This window comes from Littorina saxatilis, linkage group LG3 (assembly GCF_037325665.1).
Source record: "Littorina saxatilis isolate snail1 linkage group LG3, US_GU_Lsax_2.0, whole genome shotgun sequence".
Taxonomy (NCBI): Eukaryota; Metazoa; Mollusca; class Gastropoda; order Littorinimorpha; family Littorinidae; genus Littorina; species Littorina saxatilis.
This window is the reverse complement of record NC_090247.1, coordinates 56,095,644-56,112,364: the sequence shown is the minus strand read 5'-3', so window position 1 is coordinate 56,112,364 and position 16,721 is coordinate 56,095,644. Positions and strand designations below refer to the sequence as shown.

Here is a 16,721-nt window from a genome sequence, read left to right as displayed (position 1 = left end):
GTTGGTTTGGCGAGTAAAATTTGCTCTCTGGCTGGTAAATTATGAGAAGTACTAGCCAAAGGCGAGTGCCTCATTTTGTGGACTTTCAGCACTGATAATTATATTCCATTGCAGGACGGGTCAACTGGGGTGCATGTCTTTGTCTCACGTTGCCTTTGCTGACAGAATTGTATTGTATTGTATTGTATTGTATTGTATTGTATTGTATTGTATTGTATTGTATTGTATAGTATCTTCTAGAAAAGTATTTTTTTATGATTGCAGTGTTGATGGGTGTTTTCTGTTGTTTTTTCCTTTTCAGTGCCAATATGGGCAGATATTTTGATAGTGGCGGGAGCGCTCCTCATTCTATCATGCTGCTTCTACTGCCTGTGCAAGCGGTGCTGTCGAAAACGCAAGAAGAAGGAGGGAAAGAAGGGACTAAAAGGAGCCGTCGATCTCAAGAGTGTACAGTTGTTAGGAAATTCATACAAAGAAAAGGTACGGCGGTGTCTGAATTTTATTTTCTATTTTATACGGTGATACGCTGAGCTGTGTTCTTTTGACAAGTCAATATATTGATGTTGAAACCAGTAATTTTTGTGTGTGTATGTATCTTTTGGATATTTTGTGAAGGGGATTTATGCACTACAAAGTTTAAGGTAATTTAATTGCCATATAGAGTGTTTATGCACATATGATCCTGCCAAATTGTAAATGAATCCTAGAAATACATTTGTGTACATGTATTTACTTGAGTTAATTCAAATTATAGAGATTAAAATTTCTTGACAGTGTACTGTTTAAAGCTGAAACCTTTAAATTTAAAGCTTCGCTGTGTTTACATCAGTTGGAATCGTGTCTTTACCAGACACAATGTAGATCATAATCTGTCTCTGCCTTATTTCATACTTTAATTGTTATTCTTTATTTGTCAATCATGTAGGGGGGGCTTTCTGTTCGTAAAAAAACCCTGTTTTTCCCAGAGTCTAATAAATTATGTGTGACTGATAATCCGGCTCTTAATAAAAACAGATATAATTCTTTAGATCTTAATCTTTCTACTTCTTTAATTCTGAAATTCATGAGTTATAAACAGTCTATGTGCAGCAAGCTTGATTTGAAAAATAATCAGCTGTTGATAGGGTTATTAAATTAATAGCATCCAGGGGAACTTGCTATGGGGTTGCAAATGCAATGTTGCCAAAAATATTGTTATTTGTTTTAATACAATTTTGTATGATTATTCTTATAAATGCACCCTGTAGTTTTAAAGCTGTGTTAACCCATCACTTAAAGTTTCAGCTCAGGATTATGTTGAAGCAAGCAGTTTAACAAATCTGTTCTGCAGTTGAAAAACTGAAGCTAAGCCAGAAATATGAACTAGTTAATTTAAATCTGTGAGGATGTGTTTTGGAGGGATTGGAACCTGTCTTTCTAAGCACATCAGATTAAAAAAACAACAACATCTGTTTAGGTCAATGTTGTTAAACAAAGTCTGAGCAAAGAGCCATTAGTTGAAATAATCTGTGGTTAATATTCAAACCTGTAATGATAAATGATAAGAAAAAAATAATAATGTATCTGACACGGCTCACTGTTTGTCGCCTACGCTTACCTTGGGGAACGTACATTGGGATTCTTTGGTGAGTTCCCGCTGAGTGAATTCATTCTTACCAGTTGATTTGTTTTCATCATATCCATTGGTCTAGAGGTGTAGTGCGTGAAATGAAGCTGTAGCCAACTGTTTAACTTGATAATCTCACCCACCTCATCTTTCTTCTTTCTTAATTACACTGCACGCTAGGTTTAGTTTTGTACTGCCAGTATCATGCTGCACAATCAGGTTTTAAATATTTGAAGCAGTCTCATGGTGAGAAAGCTTTTCTGAAATTCTGAAACACATTCTGGTGAGAATTGACACAGCGGCTTTTGAAATAATGAAATTCTGAAGCACTGACATGAGACTGTTCTCTGACTCAGTTTTTGAAATGCAGAAATTCTTAAGCGCTACCAAGACTGTTTTTCTGAAGCTTTGATGAGGGGAGTGGTCATCTGCTTTTTTCTGATTTCAAAGCATTATTTACAAAAAGAATGTATATTGCCCTTGATGTGCTTGGTGTCTAAATTTAAATTCTAGAAACAACTTGATTTTGGTTTCTCACCACAATGGGCAGTGGCTGCCCCTGACTCGTTTGCAGAAACAGAGATAACTGTCTGTTAAAGAATTCTGGAAAAGAAAAAAATTAATGAGAATGCAACAGCTGCATGAAGACTTGATTGAAGTGCAATGATAACTGGAAAGTACTTTTTTTTCTTAATTTGAGCATGCAAGATTTGATACTTCTCTGCCAAAGAAGCAGCTGCCTCTTTATTGGCAAGGGTTTGCTTTCCATGCAAGAAATCCCTTGCTTATTCAAACAGGCAGGCGCAAATTTGGCCACCTTTACAATCCCTTGATTCCTCTATCATGACGTTGACCTTTGACCCAATGTGTGACCTTGGCATTCAGGTTCAGCCTGACCTTGACGAGTTACCGGTGAACATGGAGGACAACGAGGACGCAGAGAGCACCAAGTCAGAGGTCAAGCTGGGCAAACTGCAATTCTCCCTGGACTACGACTTCCAGAAAGGAGAGGTGAGATCTCGCCATTGCAACCTGCAGGGCTGATCGAGGTGCAAAATTGGGTGCAACTCAAACAGTGAGGTTACATTAAACCGTGGAGTCCGATTTGTTGATTTTGCACACCTGTCTGGGTTATCCACTTGCATCTCTCATCTTCTTTTCATAACATACTTAAAGAAGCAATTGATTCAGCCATAGCTGAGACTCTTTCATGCCGTCACTGAAGCAATATATACCGTATTTGACGGATTACAAGACGCACCGTTTTATAAGCCGCACCCCTGACTTTTAAAAAAAAAATTGGGACGAGCCACGTATAGGCCGCGTCACTATATTAGCCACCGTCGAAAAAAATATAATCAGATCGTGTCAATCAATCGAAACAACCAGGCAAACGAAAGTACGGTATTTGGCGAAATCGGCTCCGAGAATAAACAAGTGAAACAAAGAAGAAAAGTGAAAAAGTTTGAAGAAAAATATCACACACACAATTTGTAACCAACACACACATGTAGTCCCGCCCGGAATAAGCTTTTTTGGGATGATTTACAACTTTTGCGCACATTTCGAGCAGACAAAAACACAACATGGCGGCTCTTGCTCCTCCAACTATCCCGAGACACAAAAAAACGAAATCTCGCGCGCGCGAGATCCTCATACATCCAATGTTTCCCTGTACGCTATCTTGTCACAACGACTTGTTGACAAACGAAGATTCGCGAAAGAAAGAGAAAAGCGCCGAGTCTTGAGTAGAGAGCTAATAAAGTACCGGTAATCGCTAATCGAGCGAAATGAAAATCCGCGGCGACTTCCATTAGGTGAATGCTATTCAAGTTTAGGTAACGTTTTAGCCGCATCTTTTCATAAGCCGCAATGCGATTTTTTTTTTAAAGTCGCGGCTTGTAGTCTGTCAAATACGGTAACCAGTGTTGTTGCCAGCCTAAGAAGACAATAGGTCATTTGGACCGTCCTCCTCCCCCAGCGGGTTAATAGGAGGAAGAATTTACCCGATGCTCCCCAGCATGTCGTAAGAGGCGACTAACGGATTCTGTTTCTCCTTTTACCCTTGTTAAGTGTTTCTTGTATAGAATATAGTCAATGTTTGTAAAGATTTTAGTCAAGCAGTATGTAAGAAATGTTAAGTCCTTTGTACTGGAAACTTGCATTCTCCCAGTAAGGTCATATATTGTACTACGTTGCAAGCCCCTGGAGCAATTTTTTGATTAGTGCTTTTGTGAACAAGAAACAATTAACAAGTGGCTCTATCCCATACCCCCCCCCCCCCCCCCCCCTTTCCTCGTCGCGATATAACCTTGAACGGTTGAAAACGACGTTATATATTAAAACACCAAATAAAGAAAGAAAGAATTTGGACCTCCCTAAAAAAAAAACAATAGGTCCAAATGTCCTGGCTTTAAAAAAACAATAGGTCCAAATTGTACCGCCATACCTTTCTCTGCAACTTTTAGCAACTTTTTTTTGGCAACATTTTCAGGCTATTCGCGTTTTTCCCTATCCTTCTTATTCTGAACCTGTTTCAAGTCCTTTGGCATTGCTTTGATGTCGCTTCCTAGTTTTAATTGTTCATAAACTTTTCGAGGAGAAAAAGCCTGACATTCCTGGCCTATAACCCTTTCCAATACAGTGCCTGGTGTGTGAATGTAGGGATCCTGCCTGATCTTCGCATTACCATGCCGTAGTATTATATTGATGAACTTTCCGCTGTTTGCGCCATTTTTGGTAAATAAGGTACACCGGCTGGATTGGGTATTTCTGTAAACGCAGCCTCGAGTGTCAATAACGACAAACACGGACTCGGCACCGAGTGCATTTTCACTCGTAGCGAACATGAGCATTTCGATCGGGGTTTGTTTTCCGACTTTGCAACTCCCATTCCATTCACTGCAGACCTTGTCCGCCTTGTACGACTATGTATCGGTCAGTTGACCACCAAAACGTAAAAACTATCGGTCCATCGGCCGGACAAGGCGAGGTCAAATGCATCAAATCAGAAAGGAATGCGTCAGAGACCGAAGACAGAGGCCAGGCAACAACACTGTATAACTAATGAATTTTCCTTTCAGCCACAGCTGGTAGATCTTTGCTTATTTATGCATGCGTTAGTGGTGACCAGACTACTTGCATTTACCGTTATTATATTTTTTGGCATTTTCAAAGCTCCATGGATCCTTCAAAGATCCGCACACTGAACCAAATTTGATTACTTTGCATCATTTTTTAAAGCAATTTAAAGGGGAGGAATGGGGGGGGTTGGTGTGGGAGGCATGCAAAGCTGCCAAATGAGGCATCACAAGGGTAATGGCAGGTGTGTGGACACTTTCAGGTTTTTGTGTGTGTTTTATTTTCAATTTCATGATCTTGTGCCTGATGTAGTCTATTCGTTTTGCAGCTGTCAGTGACGGTAATACAAGCGGCAGACCTTCCTGGCATGGACATGAGCGGCACCTCTGACCCCTACGTCAAGGTTTACCTGGCGCCCGACAAGAAGAAGAAGTACGAGACCAAGGTCCACCGCAAGACCCTCAACCCCGTCTTCAATGAGACCTTCACCTTCAAGGTGACCTTGACATACTTTCTATTCAATGAAACCACCTTCACCTTTGAAGTGACCTTGACACACACACACACAACAACAACAAAAAAAGGGGGGGGGTTTAGGATGTCAGATTATTTTTTTTTTTACTTTGTCTTCCTTGGTGTGGTTCAATTCGCTGGTTTTTTTTAAAGTGCATTTTGATAAATGTGTCTGTAGCAGTGTTTTTCTGTGATGGGGTATGTAGGGTTGCAGAATCAACAAAAGCAAAGAAAGCTGAATCAAGGAGTTTGATGATGTGGGATCTGTAGAAACATGAAACTTTTAGAAAACGAAAAGTGACATTCAACAGCCATTCATTGGAATGTTACAGCTACAGTATATTGTACATAAATTGACATTGCAAAGGAGTTAATGAACTTCCTTTTGCTTGAAATAGTCCTTAGTATATGAACCCAGTGAGCTCAGGTGGATCGATTGACTTTTCATTGCCTTAGTCCACCAAAGTCATAATACTTGCTTGTTTGTTTTAAAGCATAGGTCCATTTATATCGTTTATATATCGGTTTTTTTCATCAGAACTGTGATTTTTTTGGCAGCCTACTTTTCATTCAGTTTAGAATGTTGAACTTCCCTCATCATATTGATTTTGCTTTTTGTTGTTTTTGTTTTGTTCTGTTTTTAAGGAGAAAATTAAGGGCTCACCAAAAATAAATATAAAGGCAATTGAAAAGATAACTTTCCCCAGTTATATATATTCTGTGGTGATGCTGGAAAACTTTGCAAGAGTGTTGTTTTTTATTTTATTTTTATTTGTATAGGCCGAGACACATTAAGGCTCTTTGTTTTGTTTATAATACTTGTAGTTATCAGCGCAGAGCTGTTTTAATAAAGCCCCCCCTGCAGATTTCAGAGTTTAAGTCAGTTTAAGTCAGTTTTTATATTTTTGGAAGTGGGATTTATAGCATTAATTGACAGGTCACAGAACCCTTTTTCAAGTTTTATCATTCTTCCCTGATAAGTTTGCAATAATGTCATTTCCTTTTTTGGTTCAGTATACCTTCAGGGCCTTTTGTTTTTCCTCTTCCGTACTTGTAACACTTTCAGGTCATTATTTTCTACACTGGTAGATTTAGTATGATTTATCCACTTTTGGATAAATACCAATTATTGAAAAATAGTTTTGTTTTTGTTGATATTGTTTTTATTTTTTTGTTCTCCACACACTCTAACACACACACACACACATCATCACACAAACATTTGCACTCAACACGTTTTGTGTTTTTATTCCTGTCTTGTGCAACTTGTTTGCAATTCAGGCGATCGAAGCATTCTTCATCAGTATGCAGACTGTTTGCTTTTGAGATTTTGATTTTTCTTGGGGCACAATTTTTCTATCAAGGCTAGCCATCTGCATCACTCATGCAGGAGAAATTGATCGGCACAGGCAATGAGGGCCAGGGTTAAACAGTTGCACACGTTGAATGCATTTGTAAACATGATCTTCACCGACAGCAGACGTCCCTACTTGAAGTGTGTGGTTGAAAGAGAAAGCTGCTATCAAAGGCAGATAAAGAAAAGTATGCTGTTGCTACCACTTGAATTGAAGCCTTTGATGTGGGCTTTATTGTTACCACTGGCTAAGGAAACATGCATTAGGAGTTTGACTTATGATATAGTCAATTTTTGTAAAGACTTTAGTCAAGCAGTATGTAAGAAATGTTAAGTCCTTTGTACTGGAAACTTGCATTCTCCCAGTAAGGTAATACATTGTACTACGTTGCAAGCCCCTGGAGCAAATTTTTGATTAGTGCTTTTGTGAACAAGAAACAATTGACAAGTGGCTCTATCCCATCTCCCTCCTTTCCCCGTCGCGATATAACCTTCGTGGTTGAAAACGACGTTAAACACCAAATAAAGAAAGAAAGTTTGACTTATGAGTTATAGTCCAATGTGACCTTTTCTGTAAGTACTGAGGATAACGATAAAATGAAATAAAATAGGATCATTAATTGAAACTAAGAACTGAGCTAGCATATTATAGGGTTGCTGTACACTTGCCCGTGGAACAGCAAACCAAAGTGAGGACATTCTTGCAAGGACAAAAACGAAATGTAACCTTAGTACAAGTTTATATTGAAACAGTCATATCTAAATGTTCTTTTTTTTGTTTGTTTGTTTGTTTGCTTAATGCCCAGCCGACCACGAAGGGCCATATCAGGGCGGTGCTGCTTTGACATATAACGTGCGCCACACACAAGACAGAAGTCGCAGAACAGGCTTCATGTCTCACCCAGTCACATTATTCTGACACCGGACCAACCAGTCCTAGCACTAACCCCATAATGCCAGACGTCAGGCGGAGCAGCCACTAGATTGCCAATTTTAAAGTCTTAGGTATGACCCGGCCGGGGTTCGAACCCACGACCTCCCGATCACGGGGCGGACGCCAGTTTACCACTAGGCCAACCGTGCCGGTCTAAATGTTAATGTTGTCGTTGTAAACAAAATGTACTCTTAGGAACTGTTGTAGGTTCATGGAATTTATAATTCCGCTAGAGCACACATATATTAAACAAGCCATGAAGAAAGTTAAGGGTCTGCTTTCTTCAAATTAAACAAAAACAAGATCCTGTGACATGGTTATGGGGAAAATTTCACCACTCGGCGCTCGTCAATTAAGTGTTCATTGCATGGGGTACGTGTACTGCATTTCAGCCATACAAGCCGTGACGAAAGTTAAGTGTCTGCTTTCTTCAAATTATAAAAACAAACTAGATCCTGTGACATAATGGGCGCTCGTCAGTTATGTGTTCATTGCATGGGGCACATGAGTAGCTCATCAAGCTACATTGCACACGTTTCTGTCAATGGCCCTTAGTGCTGTGTGACGTACGTGTTCTGCATTTCAGCCATACAAGATGGTAACATCTGGTCTGAAGGAGTGCATATATATATAAGTGTAAATCAGTCAGATTAACCCAGCATTCACAATATTATGCTGTTATTTAACGGCTGCCCATGGTCTAATCATTATAGGTATATGGTCTAATCTAGGGGTTACAATATCTGGGGACATAAATGGCCATAGAGTTGACTCTTTTTCTCTCTTCCTGGTCATCTGTCTGTTTTATATTTCATTTCATTAACTCTTTGTATATATAGTTGTTGTAAGTTTGGAGGAAAGTTAGTAATGATAGACTCTCAGTGAGATAAGAGTCTATAATGTACTTGAACTTTAAGCTTATAAGCCTGGCTCAATGAAACATAGCTCAGATTGAATGACTAACTTTTTGATGAAATATGAAGAAGAAAATTGACGGCAATTTTATCTTATGTAAAAAAAGCAGGAAAAAAACTCATGACTGCTTGTCCTCTGTCTCAGAGTGTGTGTGTGTGTGTGTGTGTGTGTGTGTGCGTGCGCGCGTGTGTGCATGCACGCATGCATGTATGCGTGTTAATTTGTGTGTGTGTGTGATTCTGTGTGTTCATAAATGCATTCAAGCATACATGGATGTGAGATCACGTTTTCTGACACAGATGTGGTGTTGGATTTCCTGCCGAGAAAACATATTGTTTTCTTCAATTTTGAGTTTGCTTATAGCCAAGAATATTGATTTCACGTGAAATTAGTGTTAGTTTGCAGGTGTGGCAATTTACTGTATACATCACATCTATCATTCTAATTGGCTGTATGTAGATGTTCAGAAATATTGTTTACCACTAAATGTCATAAATATACAACTTCAGCAGCATTTTCTCCCTGCTGTGTTATATTACACTGTTCTGTTTCTGTTGAAGTTTGTCTTCGGTCCATCAAGACTTTGACATTTATTACTTGTAGATTTTTCACTCACCTTTGTGCCTTTTTTTCTTCTTATTGATTAACTTTTTTTTTAAATGAAAATTTTTTTAAGTCAAAAGAGTTTACGCTGACTAGCACTAGCAGTGATTGACTTCCCGGTGTTTTATCCTAGCTACCCCCCCCCCCCCAACACAGACACACTCTAGCTAACACACCATCCCTGTGTTGTTGTTTTTTGAGGGTGGGTCATGTACTTATTTTGTTTTCCGGAGTGTGTGTGGGGGGGGGTTACAGTGGCAGGTTTTATGATAAAGGCATAATTTTCCAGGGGATTTAGATTTCTTATACTATCATTTAACTACACATTTTTCTTCAACTTTTGATTTTCATTTATATTGGTGGACTTAATTAGAATTGCTAACATTTTACTTACACCTCTGTCATTGCAGGCGCCCTATGCTGAGATTGGCTCAAAGACCTTGACCTTCGCTGTGTATGACTTTGACCGCTTCTCCAAGCACGACATGATCGGCCTGGTGCTTGTGCCCCTCAACTCTATCGACCTTGGTCGTGTCCTTGAGGAGTGGCGTGACCTTGCTTCACCCGACCTTGAATCAGAGAAGGTTAGAGTGATTAATGTACAACAGAATCAGGTTTTAACTAACCTTTGTGACATACAGTTTTGTGATCGAGTCAAATCAAGAAACATTTGGGATTTAAAATTGATGTTGTTTTGATGCTCTCAGAGATTTAAGGTTGCTCGATCCCTTCATCCACAGCATATGCTACTAGTTTCAGGCTTTTTTACTATTTAATGATCTCTCGCCTGCCAGCTAACTAAATTTGACTGACTAACCGGTTGCAGGAGAACAAGCTGGGTGACATCTGTTTCTCTCTGCGCTACGTGCCCACAGCAGGCAAGCTGACCGTGGTCATCTTGGAGGCCAAGAACCTCAAGAAGATGGACGTGGGAGGATTGTCAGGTAACATTCTCTGCCTTGTGGACAGCACCGGGAGGGATCAAATGCTTAAAAGGAGTTGAGGGTGTGTGGGGGTGGGGGCGACAAAATTAGGTAGTGGCCTGGAAAGATTGTCAAGTAACAATTTCTTTGGCTATTATAGATATCACTTGGAGGGATTAAATATAAAAAGTGAGGGGGTGTTTGTCTACAAAAGTAAGACTAGCCTGGACAAAATTTGTCAGGTAACATTGTTGTCTTATGGACATCACTGGGTGGGATACAATCTGAAAAGAGATGGAGGGGGGGGGGGGGGGGGGTGGAGGGGGTTCTGCAAAAGTTGGCAGAATGGTCATCATCTCATGCTGCCTGCATAGGAAAAGGCTGACACTGAGGGGATGACTGGGAGGAGCAGGCCTATTGGATTGTAAAGTATAAAAAACTCAAAGGCTAACTAAAATTTCAGCTGCATGGGCATATAAGATTGGACTGGATTGCAAGATAATACAACATTCTTCAGCACAGTCAGACTATAACTTCAGATTGTCAACTTTGACAGCAAACAACACAGAGAGCTGCAGGGTGACGGTGCATGGTTTTAATTAACAGATTTAAATGCCGGGATTTATATGGATAGGTCTGAAAGAGTGCAGGAGGGGAGAGAACCAAAAGGTTCATTTGGTGGTCGAGTTTGGCTTAGGACACGGGCTGTCGCTATCAGATTAGATTGTGACAACGCGTGAACATTCCGGGAGGCTGAGATTTTAAGACATTGAAGTTGAGAAACCTCAGAGAAGTTGAATGTGGGTGGGCTAGCTGTTGGATGAGACTACAACAACATAATTGCTGCCTAGAAGGAAGGGATTATTTGATAGAGACTATAAAGTGCATCAATCAATCAGGTGTACTTTTTAATGTTAAAGCAATTAAGTGGTCAGTGAGGCTTTTTTAAAAATTTTGTTTGCTATCAACAATTCAATGGGTTATTTTTTTTCTTTGTTGTAAGCATAACTGAAGTACCACATATGTCACTTAAAGTTATTTGAATATTGTAATGAAGTGGCTGATCATTTATATTAAATATAGCACCAGCTAACAAGCCAAATAAAGCCTTTTTCTCAAGAACAACTTAGGGTCGAAGAAAATCTCTTTCTGAGAAAAGTATATACTGTTGAAGAGATTTTTGTTGTGATGTTTATATATAGTTTAAGAATTAAGTTTCATTGTAATTGACAGTTAATTTATTATCTTCTTCTGAGAAAAGATATGCTATTGCAGAGATCCTTAATTGTTCTGGTGCTAAGTTCAAGAAGTTTCATAATGGTTGATATAGTTACTGTTTTCAGATGTATTTATGTCAACTGTTCTTGTTTAATACATTTTTTAAAATAAGTCTTAGTGTGTTCAGACTGATATGCTTCCTTTTTCTTTTGAATCATGTGATACAGGTCAATGCAGAATACCCAAGCTGAAGAGATGAACTGTCTGACAACAAAAGAAAAACAAACTATATGTACATGTATGAATACTGTTTTGTCTGTGTAGCTGACAGATGTCGGGGTTCTAACACAAACGCTTTCTCCAAGAAGCCAGGGTCACTGCTGAAGAGAACAGATGAAGTGATCCAGTCTATGAGTCTTATGTCTATGAGTCTGTGTCTGTGTGTCTAATGTTTGGTAACAGGGCTGCGATGGGTCCAACTTTCATCACGATGCAAGAAATGTGAAACACAAACTGCATACAGTAGTCAAATTCACTCTAGAGTCTTTCTTGCTCAGATATGCTTGGGACTTTTCTTGAACAACGAAAGAAAAAAACTTCTTTATTTTTAGAACACTGTTGGTACATAGACAGCTAACCTTGTATGTGTGTGTGTGCTCTTCCCATCACGCCAGATCCCTACGTGAAAATTGGACTCTACCAAGGCAACAAGCGTCTGAAGAAAAAGAAAACGACAATAAAGAAATGTACCCTCAACCCCTACTTCAATGAGTCCTTCACCTTTGAAGTTCCCTTTGAGCAGATTCAGGTATCAGCCAATCTACCAATCAGCGAGTTGTCCAAAATGCTCACTTGCTCACTGGCTCGCCTGCCGCCACCACATTTTTGCGCTCTTTTTTGTGTGCTGTTTTTGGACTTTGATTGTCTGTTTTATCCGTTTCTTGTGGTGGTCGAGCATTGTGTTTGTGTGTCACTGTTGTTTTGGTGAAGAGTCGTTCAGTGCTTTTTCTCTCCCTTTTGTTGGGAGAATTGCTTTGATGTCTTTGAATGCTAGCACAGGTCAGCGTCTTTATAATGCTCTGAGTTTTGGTAGAGAGACTGAGAGACATAAATACCTGGTAGTATATTTGTGATCTTCATGGTTTTTACCTCATCATTAAAGAAGAAAATTTATGCATTTTATAGATGGCTTCCGGTATTGAAGTTTTCCAAACAAAGTTTTGCTGAAAAGTAAAAGTAAGCCAAAGAACTCTTTTTTTGTCCAAGAGTGTTTTTATTTTTTGAATATTTATGAGAAGAATTTGTGAGTGTTGAACTGAAGGCATTGTAATTTTGCTGACCTGACTGGCTTATTTTGTGTCTTTGTCTTTTCTTAGCATATTTGTACCTTGTACAGTTGATTGTTGTCAGTTGGTTCTCTTGGATCAGCTTCCATCGTTTTCACTGGAGCCGGTGTTTTTGTACCGTATTCATGCCACCATCACTAATGTGCCAACAGAACATTTCACAATAGACTGTACTGCCAGGCTTTTCTTCATTTGATTTGTTCTGCTTTTCCGTACAAATTTCCACAAAAATCTAAAAATCAGAAATATAAATGTGGTCAATCTGCCCTATTTTGTATGTAAATTTCAAAAAAAATTGTCTTTACCTCCCCACCACCACCACCCGCCCGCCCCTAGAATTTCAGGGATTTTTGCTTTTCTTCAATGAAAGGCTAATTGGATTAGATGTAGTAGAGAACTTGCTCATCCTTATGTATGTTCTTCTTGATGGCCTAATATAAGAACCAGTGCAATTAGTCTAGACAATGTTTTCAGATATTGCTGTTTTCTTTTGATAACAAAATCACATGGATAGTTAATGACTGTTCTCAAGTGAATGCACTTAAATAATTACTTGTTAGTGATAATGACATGAATTAGAAATCTGAGTGTTGTTGAATGTAAAAAGCAGAAGGGAAGAAGATGTTCAAGCTCATTCTTGCCTATTTTGAAATGTTCTGATCTGCTTGTGTTTAATAGGTAAAATTTGAAATTATTTAGAAAGGGTGGGCAGGTTTGTAGGTTTGTTTGAAATAATTAATAGACCGCTTTTTACCTATCTGCATGATTTGCTTTATTGAAATGTTGATTATTAATTTTTCGCATTAATTTCTTCTCCAAGATAAGGGATAATAAATAAATTAGCTTGTTTTTCTCTTTACCATTTTTGGACCTTCACAAGCATGAGTTTCACAGCTTATTTGTGTCATTTTCTTATTATTATTTTTACATATATTTCTTTTTTCTTTATCTTTTATTTATCTATTTGTTTAATGATGTGTTATTTTCATTCTTCTAATGATTTCTTTATAAATATTTTCTGAAAATTGTATTTTTTTCGACCTTACTCTTGTGAAAAGAAAGAAATGGTTTCTTCAATTGATACATTAAGACTTATAGTGTGATGTATCTTAACACCTTCACACAATTTCAAAATTTGCTCCTTATTTTGAACATATATATTTCTGATTAGCAAAAGCGAACACGATGTCACTTCTTTAGCCAAGTCAAAGAAACTTTGCAGGCTCAATTAAGGCTTTTTTGTATGGATGTTGGGGATTCATGGGTATTGGTATTTGGGGTGGTGGGGAATTTTTATTTTGTTTAAATTAAACTCACATTTGTTCATAATTTGTTTGCTTTTATAATTTGCTTCTTTGCAAACTTCACAGGCCTTAAACAACGGCTATTGAATTTCATTTTTTTTACAGGTTGAGCGGACTTTTGAACACTTGTTTTCATCTGCTGCTTTGCGGCTAATTGTGACTTTCGTCTCGTGCTTTGTTTTGTCTCATCCATGTTTTGTCCCTTATCTATTGCCTTGGCTACATTTTTGGATATTGGTTTGTGTTCCTCCTACTTTCAGTTGTTCTGTTTTTAATTTTGTTGACCTAGATCCCTATATAAAGATCTCTTTGATGCTAAATGGGAAACGAGTAAAGAAGAAGAAGACGACTATCAAGAAGTGCACACTCAACCCATACTATAATGAATCCTTTACCTTCGAAGTACCCTTCGAACAAATACAGGTATTGGTTGTTATATGTGTGTAGGTAGTCAAAGGTGTGTGAGAGAGTGATAGAGAGAGAGTGTGTGTGTGTGTGTGTGTAGTGAGTGAGGATGGGAAAAAAAGAGTGTGTATAGAGAGAGAGACTGTGTGTGTGTATAGTGATTGTGAATGGGAGAAAAAGAGTGTGTAAGACGGTACAATATATGGAACCCCCCTTTTAAGGACCCCCCCCCAAATTTAAGACTTCCTCTTTTTTTACGACCTTGTTTTCTCAGACCTTTTGATCATAACCTCTGTAAAATTACCCCCATTTTAAGACCCCCTCCTTTTTAAGACCTTGTTTTCTCAGATTTGTGGAGGTCTTAAAAGGGGGGTTTCCACTGTACAGTGTGTGTGTGTGAGGGGGAGAGAGACGTGTGTGTGAGGGGGAGAGAGACGTGTGTGTGTGTGTGTGAGGGGGAGAGAGACGTGTGTGTGTGTGTGTGTGTGAGGGGGAGAGAGACGTGTGTGTGAGGGTGAGAGAGACGTGTGTGTGTGTGTGTGTGAGGGGGAGAGAGACGTGTTTGTGAGGGGGAGAGAGACGTGTGTGTGTGTGTGAGGGGGAAAGAGACGTGTGTGAGGGGGAGAGAGACGTGTGTGTGAGGGGGAGAGAGACGTGTGTGTGAGGGGGAGAGAGACGTGTGTGTGTGAGGGGGAGAGAGACGTGTGTGTGTGAGGGGGAGAGAGACATGTGTGTGTGAGGGGGAGAGAGACGTGTGTGTGAGGGGGAGAGAGACGTGTGTGTGTGTGTGTGAGGGGGAGAGAGACGTGTGTGTGTGTGTGTGAGGGGGAGAGAGACATTTGTGTGTGTGAGGGGGAGAGAGACGTGTGTGTGTGAGGGGGAGAGAGACGTGTGTGAGGGGGAGAGAGACGTGTGTGTGTGTGTGAGGGGGAGAGAGACGTGTGTGTGTGTGTGTGAGGGGTAGAGAGACGTGTGTGTGTGTGTGGGAGGGGGAGAGAGATGTGTGTGTGTGAGGGGGAGAGAGACGTGTGTGTGTGAGGAGGAGAGAGACGTGTGTGTGTGAGGGGGAGAGAGACATGTGTGTGTGTGTGAGGGGGAGAGAGACGTGTGTGAGGGGGAGAGAGACGTGTGTGTGTGAGGGGGAGAGAGACGTGTGTGTGTGAGGGGGAGAGAGACGTGTGTGTGTGTGAGGGGGAGAGACATGTGTGTGTGTGAGGGGGAGAGAGATGTGTGTGTGTGAGGGGGAAATATAAAGAAAGAGGAAGAGAGAGTGTGTGTGTGTGAATGTGAAATACGAAAAAAAAGTAATAATGTGAGATGTTAGATTGGTATGTGTGTGTTGCTATATGAGAGTGTTTAGAAAACAAGTTGTGTATAGTTATGTTTAGTGCTTGAGGTATTGTTGATAACACATTAAGATTTATCAAATGTTAATTGTGAAGTAGAGCATTAGAGATCTTAACCAATTTTACTATTCTGCTTGCATGCTTTTGTCTGGTAATCGGGAGAAATCAAACAGTGAATGAATATTAATGAATATATCTATAAGAGTAAATGATAATGCTTAATTAACCAATTTTACAGAATTTAAGGTGAGTTAATTTTGCATGTTTTCACAATTTGATGAAGTGATCAAGTCTTCTTTGCTTTCTTATTGATGTTATAATCCATCATAATTTGTTCACTTAACTCTGTTATATATTCTACCTTTGCATGCTTAATCTTAATTAATTTGTTTAAATACTTTTTTTATCATTCCATTCTTACCCTAAGATGAAGACTTTTGTGTGTGGTTGTTGAGAGTTAATTGATCCGGAAAGCTCTTCTTGTTTTCATGGACATGTCATTTCATTATCAATTTTAATATGTATCTGGGCAGAATGATTCTACATGATTATAGGACTGTGCAAGTGAATTGTCGCTGTTTACATAAAGACTTCCATAATTTCTTGACTGATGTAAGGATAAAAGTATGAATAGACAAGATATTTGATTTTGAGAATAATGCTGTGCAGGAATTATTATATCAAAGAAGTATGCATTATAGTGAAGATTGTCTGAGCGGAGAAGTCAGCTCATCATTAGAGAAATTAAGGATAGGGATTAGAAATTCCTCTCGAGTCTATTTTTTTCAAACAAAATGAGAGGAAACTGGCGCCCCAAAAGTCAGATCAAGTATTGTTATATTTCTTGCTCCTCTAGTGCGTTTAGTCACGGCCAAAAGTGTGTGGTAAAGATCTGAGCTTAGCATTTGCCTGTAATGATTATCTAGCTCTTTTCTGAAAGCACATTTCATGATCTGTTACATTGCACCATAACAGCTAGAGTATGCAAATCATTTTTTGTTAGTATTAACGTGCTCTCTCTCTCTCTCTCTCTCTCTCTCTCTCTCTCTCTCTCTCTCTCTCTCTCTCTCTCTCTCTCTCTCTCTCTCTCTCTCTCTCTCTCTCTCGTTCTCTCTCTCACTGTAATAACAAATGTATCTTTAATGCACTCAAGGCTGTGTCTTCTCTCCGTTT

At 39.2% G+C, this 16,721-nt stretch overlaps 1 protein-coding gene across 5 annotated transcripts in view; it reads left to right on the top strand.

The window, feature by feature from the left end:
• The window catches only part of LOC138962729 (synaptotagmin-1), a 56,498-nt gene that overhangs the window by 33,854 nt on the left and 5,923 nt on the right, over positions 1–16,721 (top strand). For 4 of the 5 annotated variants that reach the window (XM_070334662.1, XM_070334663.1, XM_070334664.1 and 1 more), the window contains 6 exons: positions 302–480; positions 2,492–2,617; positions 5,016–5,183; positions 9,417–9,590; positions 9,833–9,950; positions 11,822–11,955. In XM_070334662.1, coding sequence (XP_070190763.1) covers positions 302–480; positions 2,492–2,617; positions 5,016–5,183; positions 9,417–9,590; positions 9,833–9,950; positions 11,822–11,955 — 899 coding nt within the window. Of the gene's footprint in view, positions 1–301; positions 481–2,491; positions 2,618–5,015; positions 5,184–9,416; positions 9,591–9,832; positions 9,951–11,821; positions 11,956–14,086; positions 14,221–16,721 lie in introns of all 5 variants that reach the window. The other variant, XM_070334665.1, reaches the window with a different exon arrangement.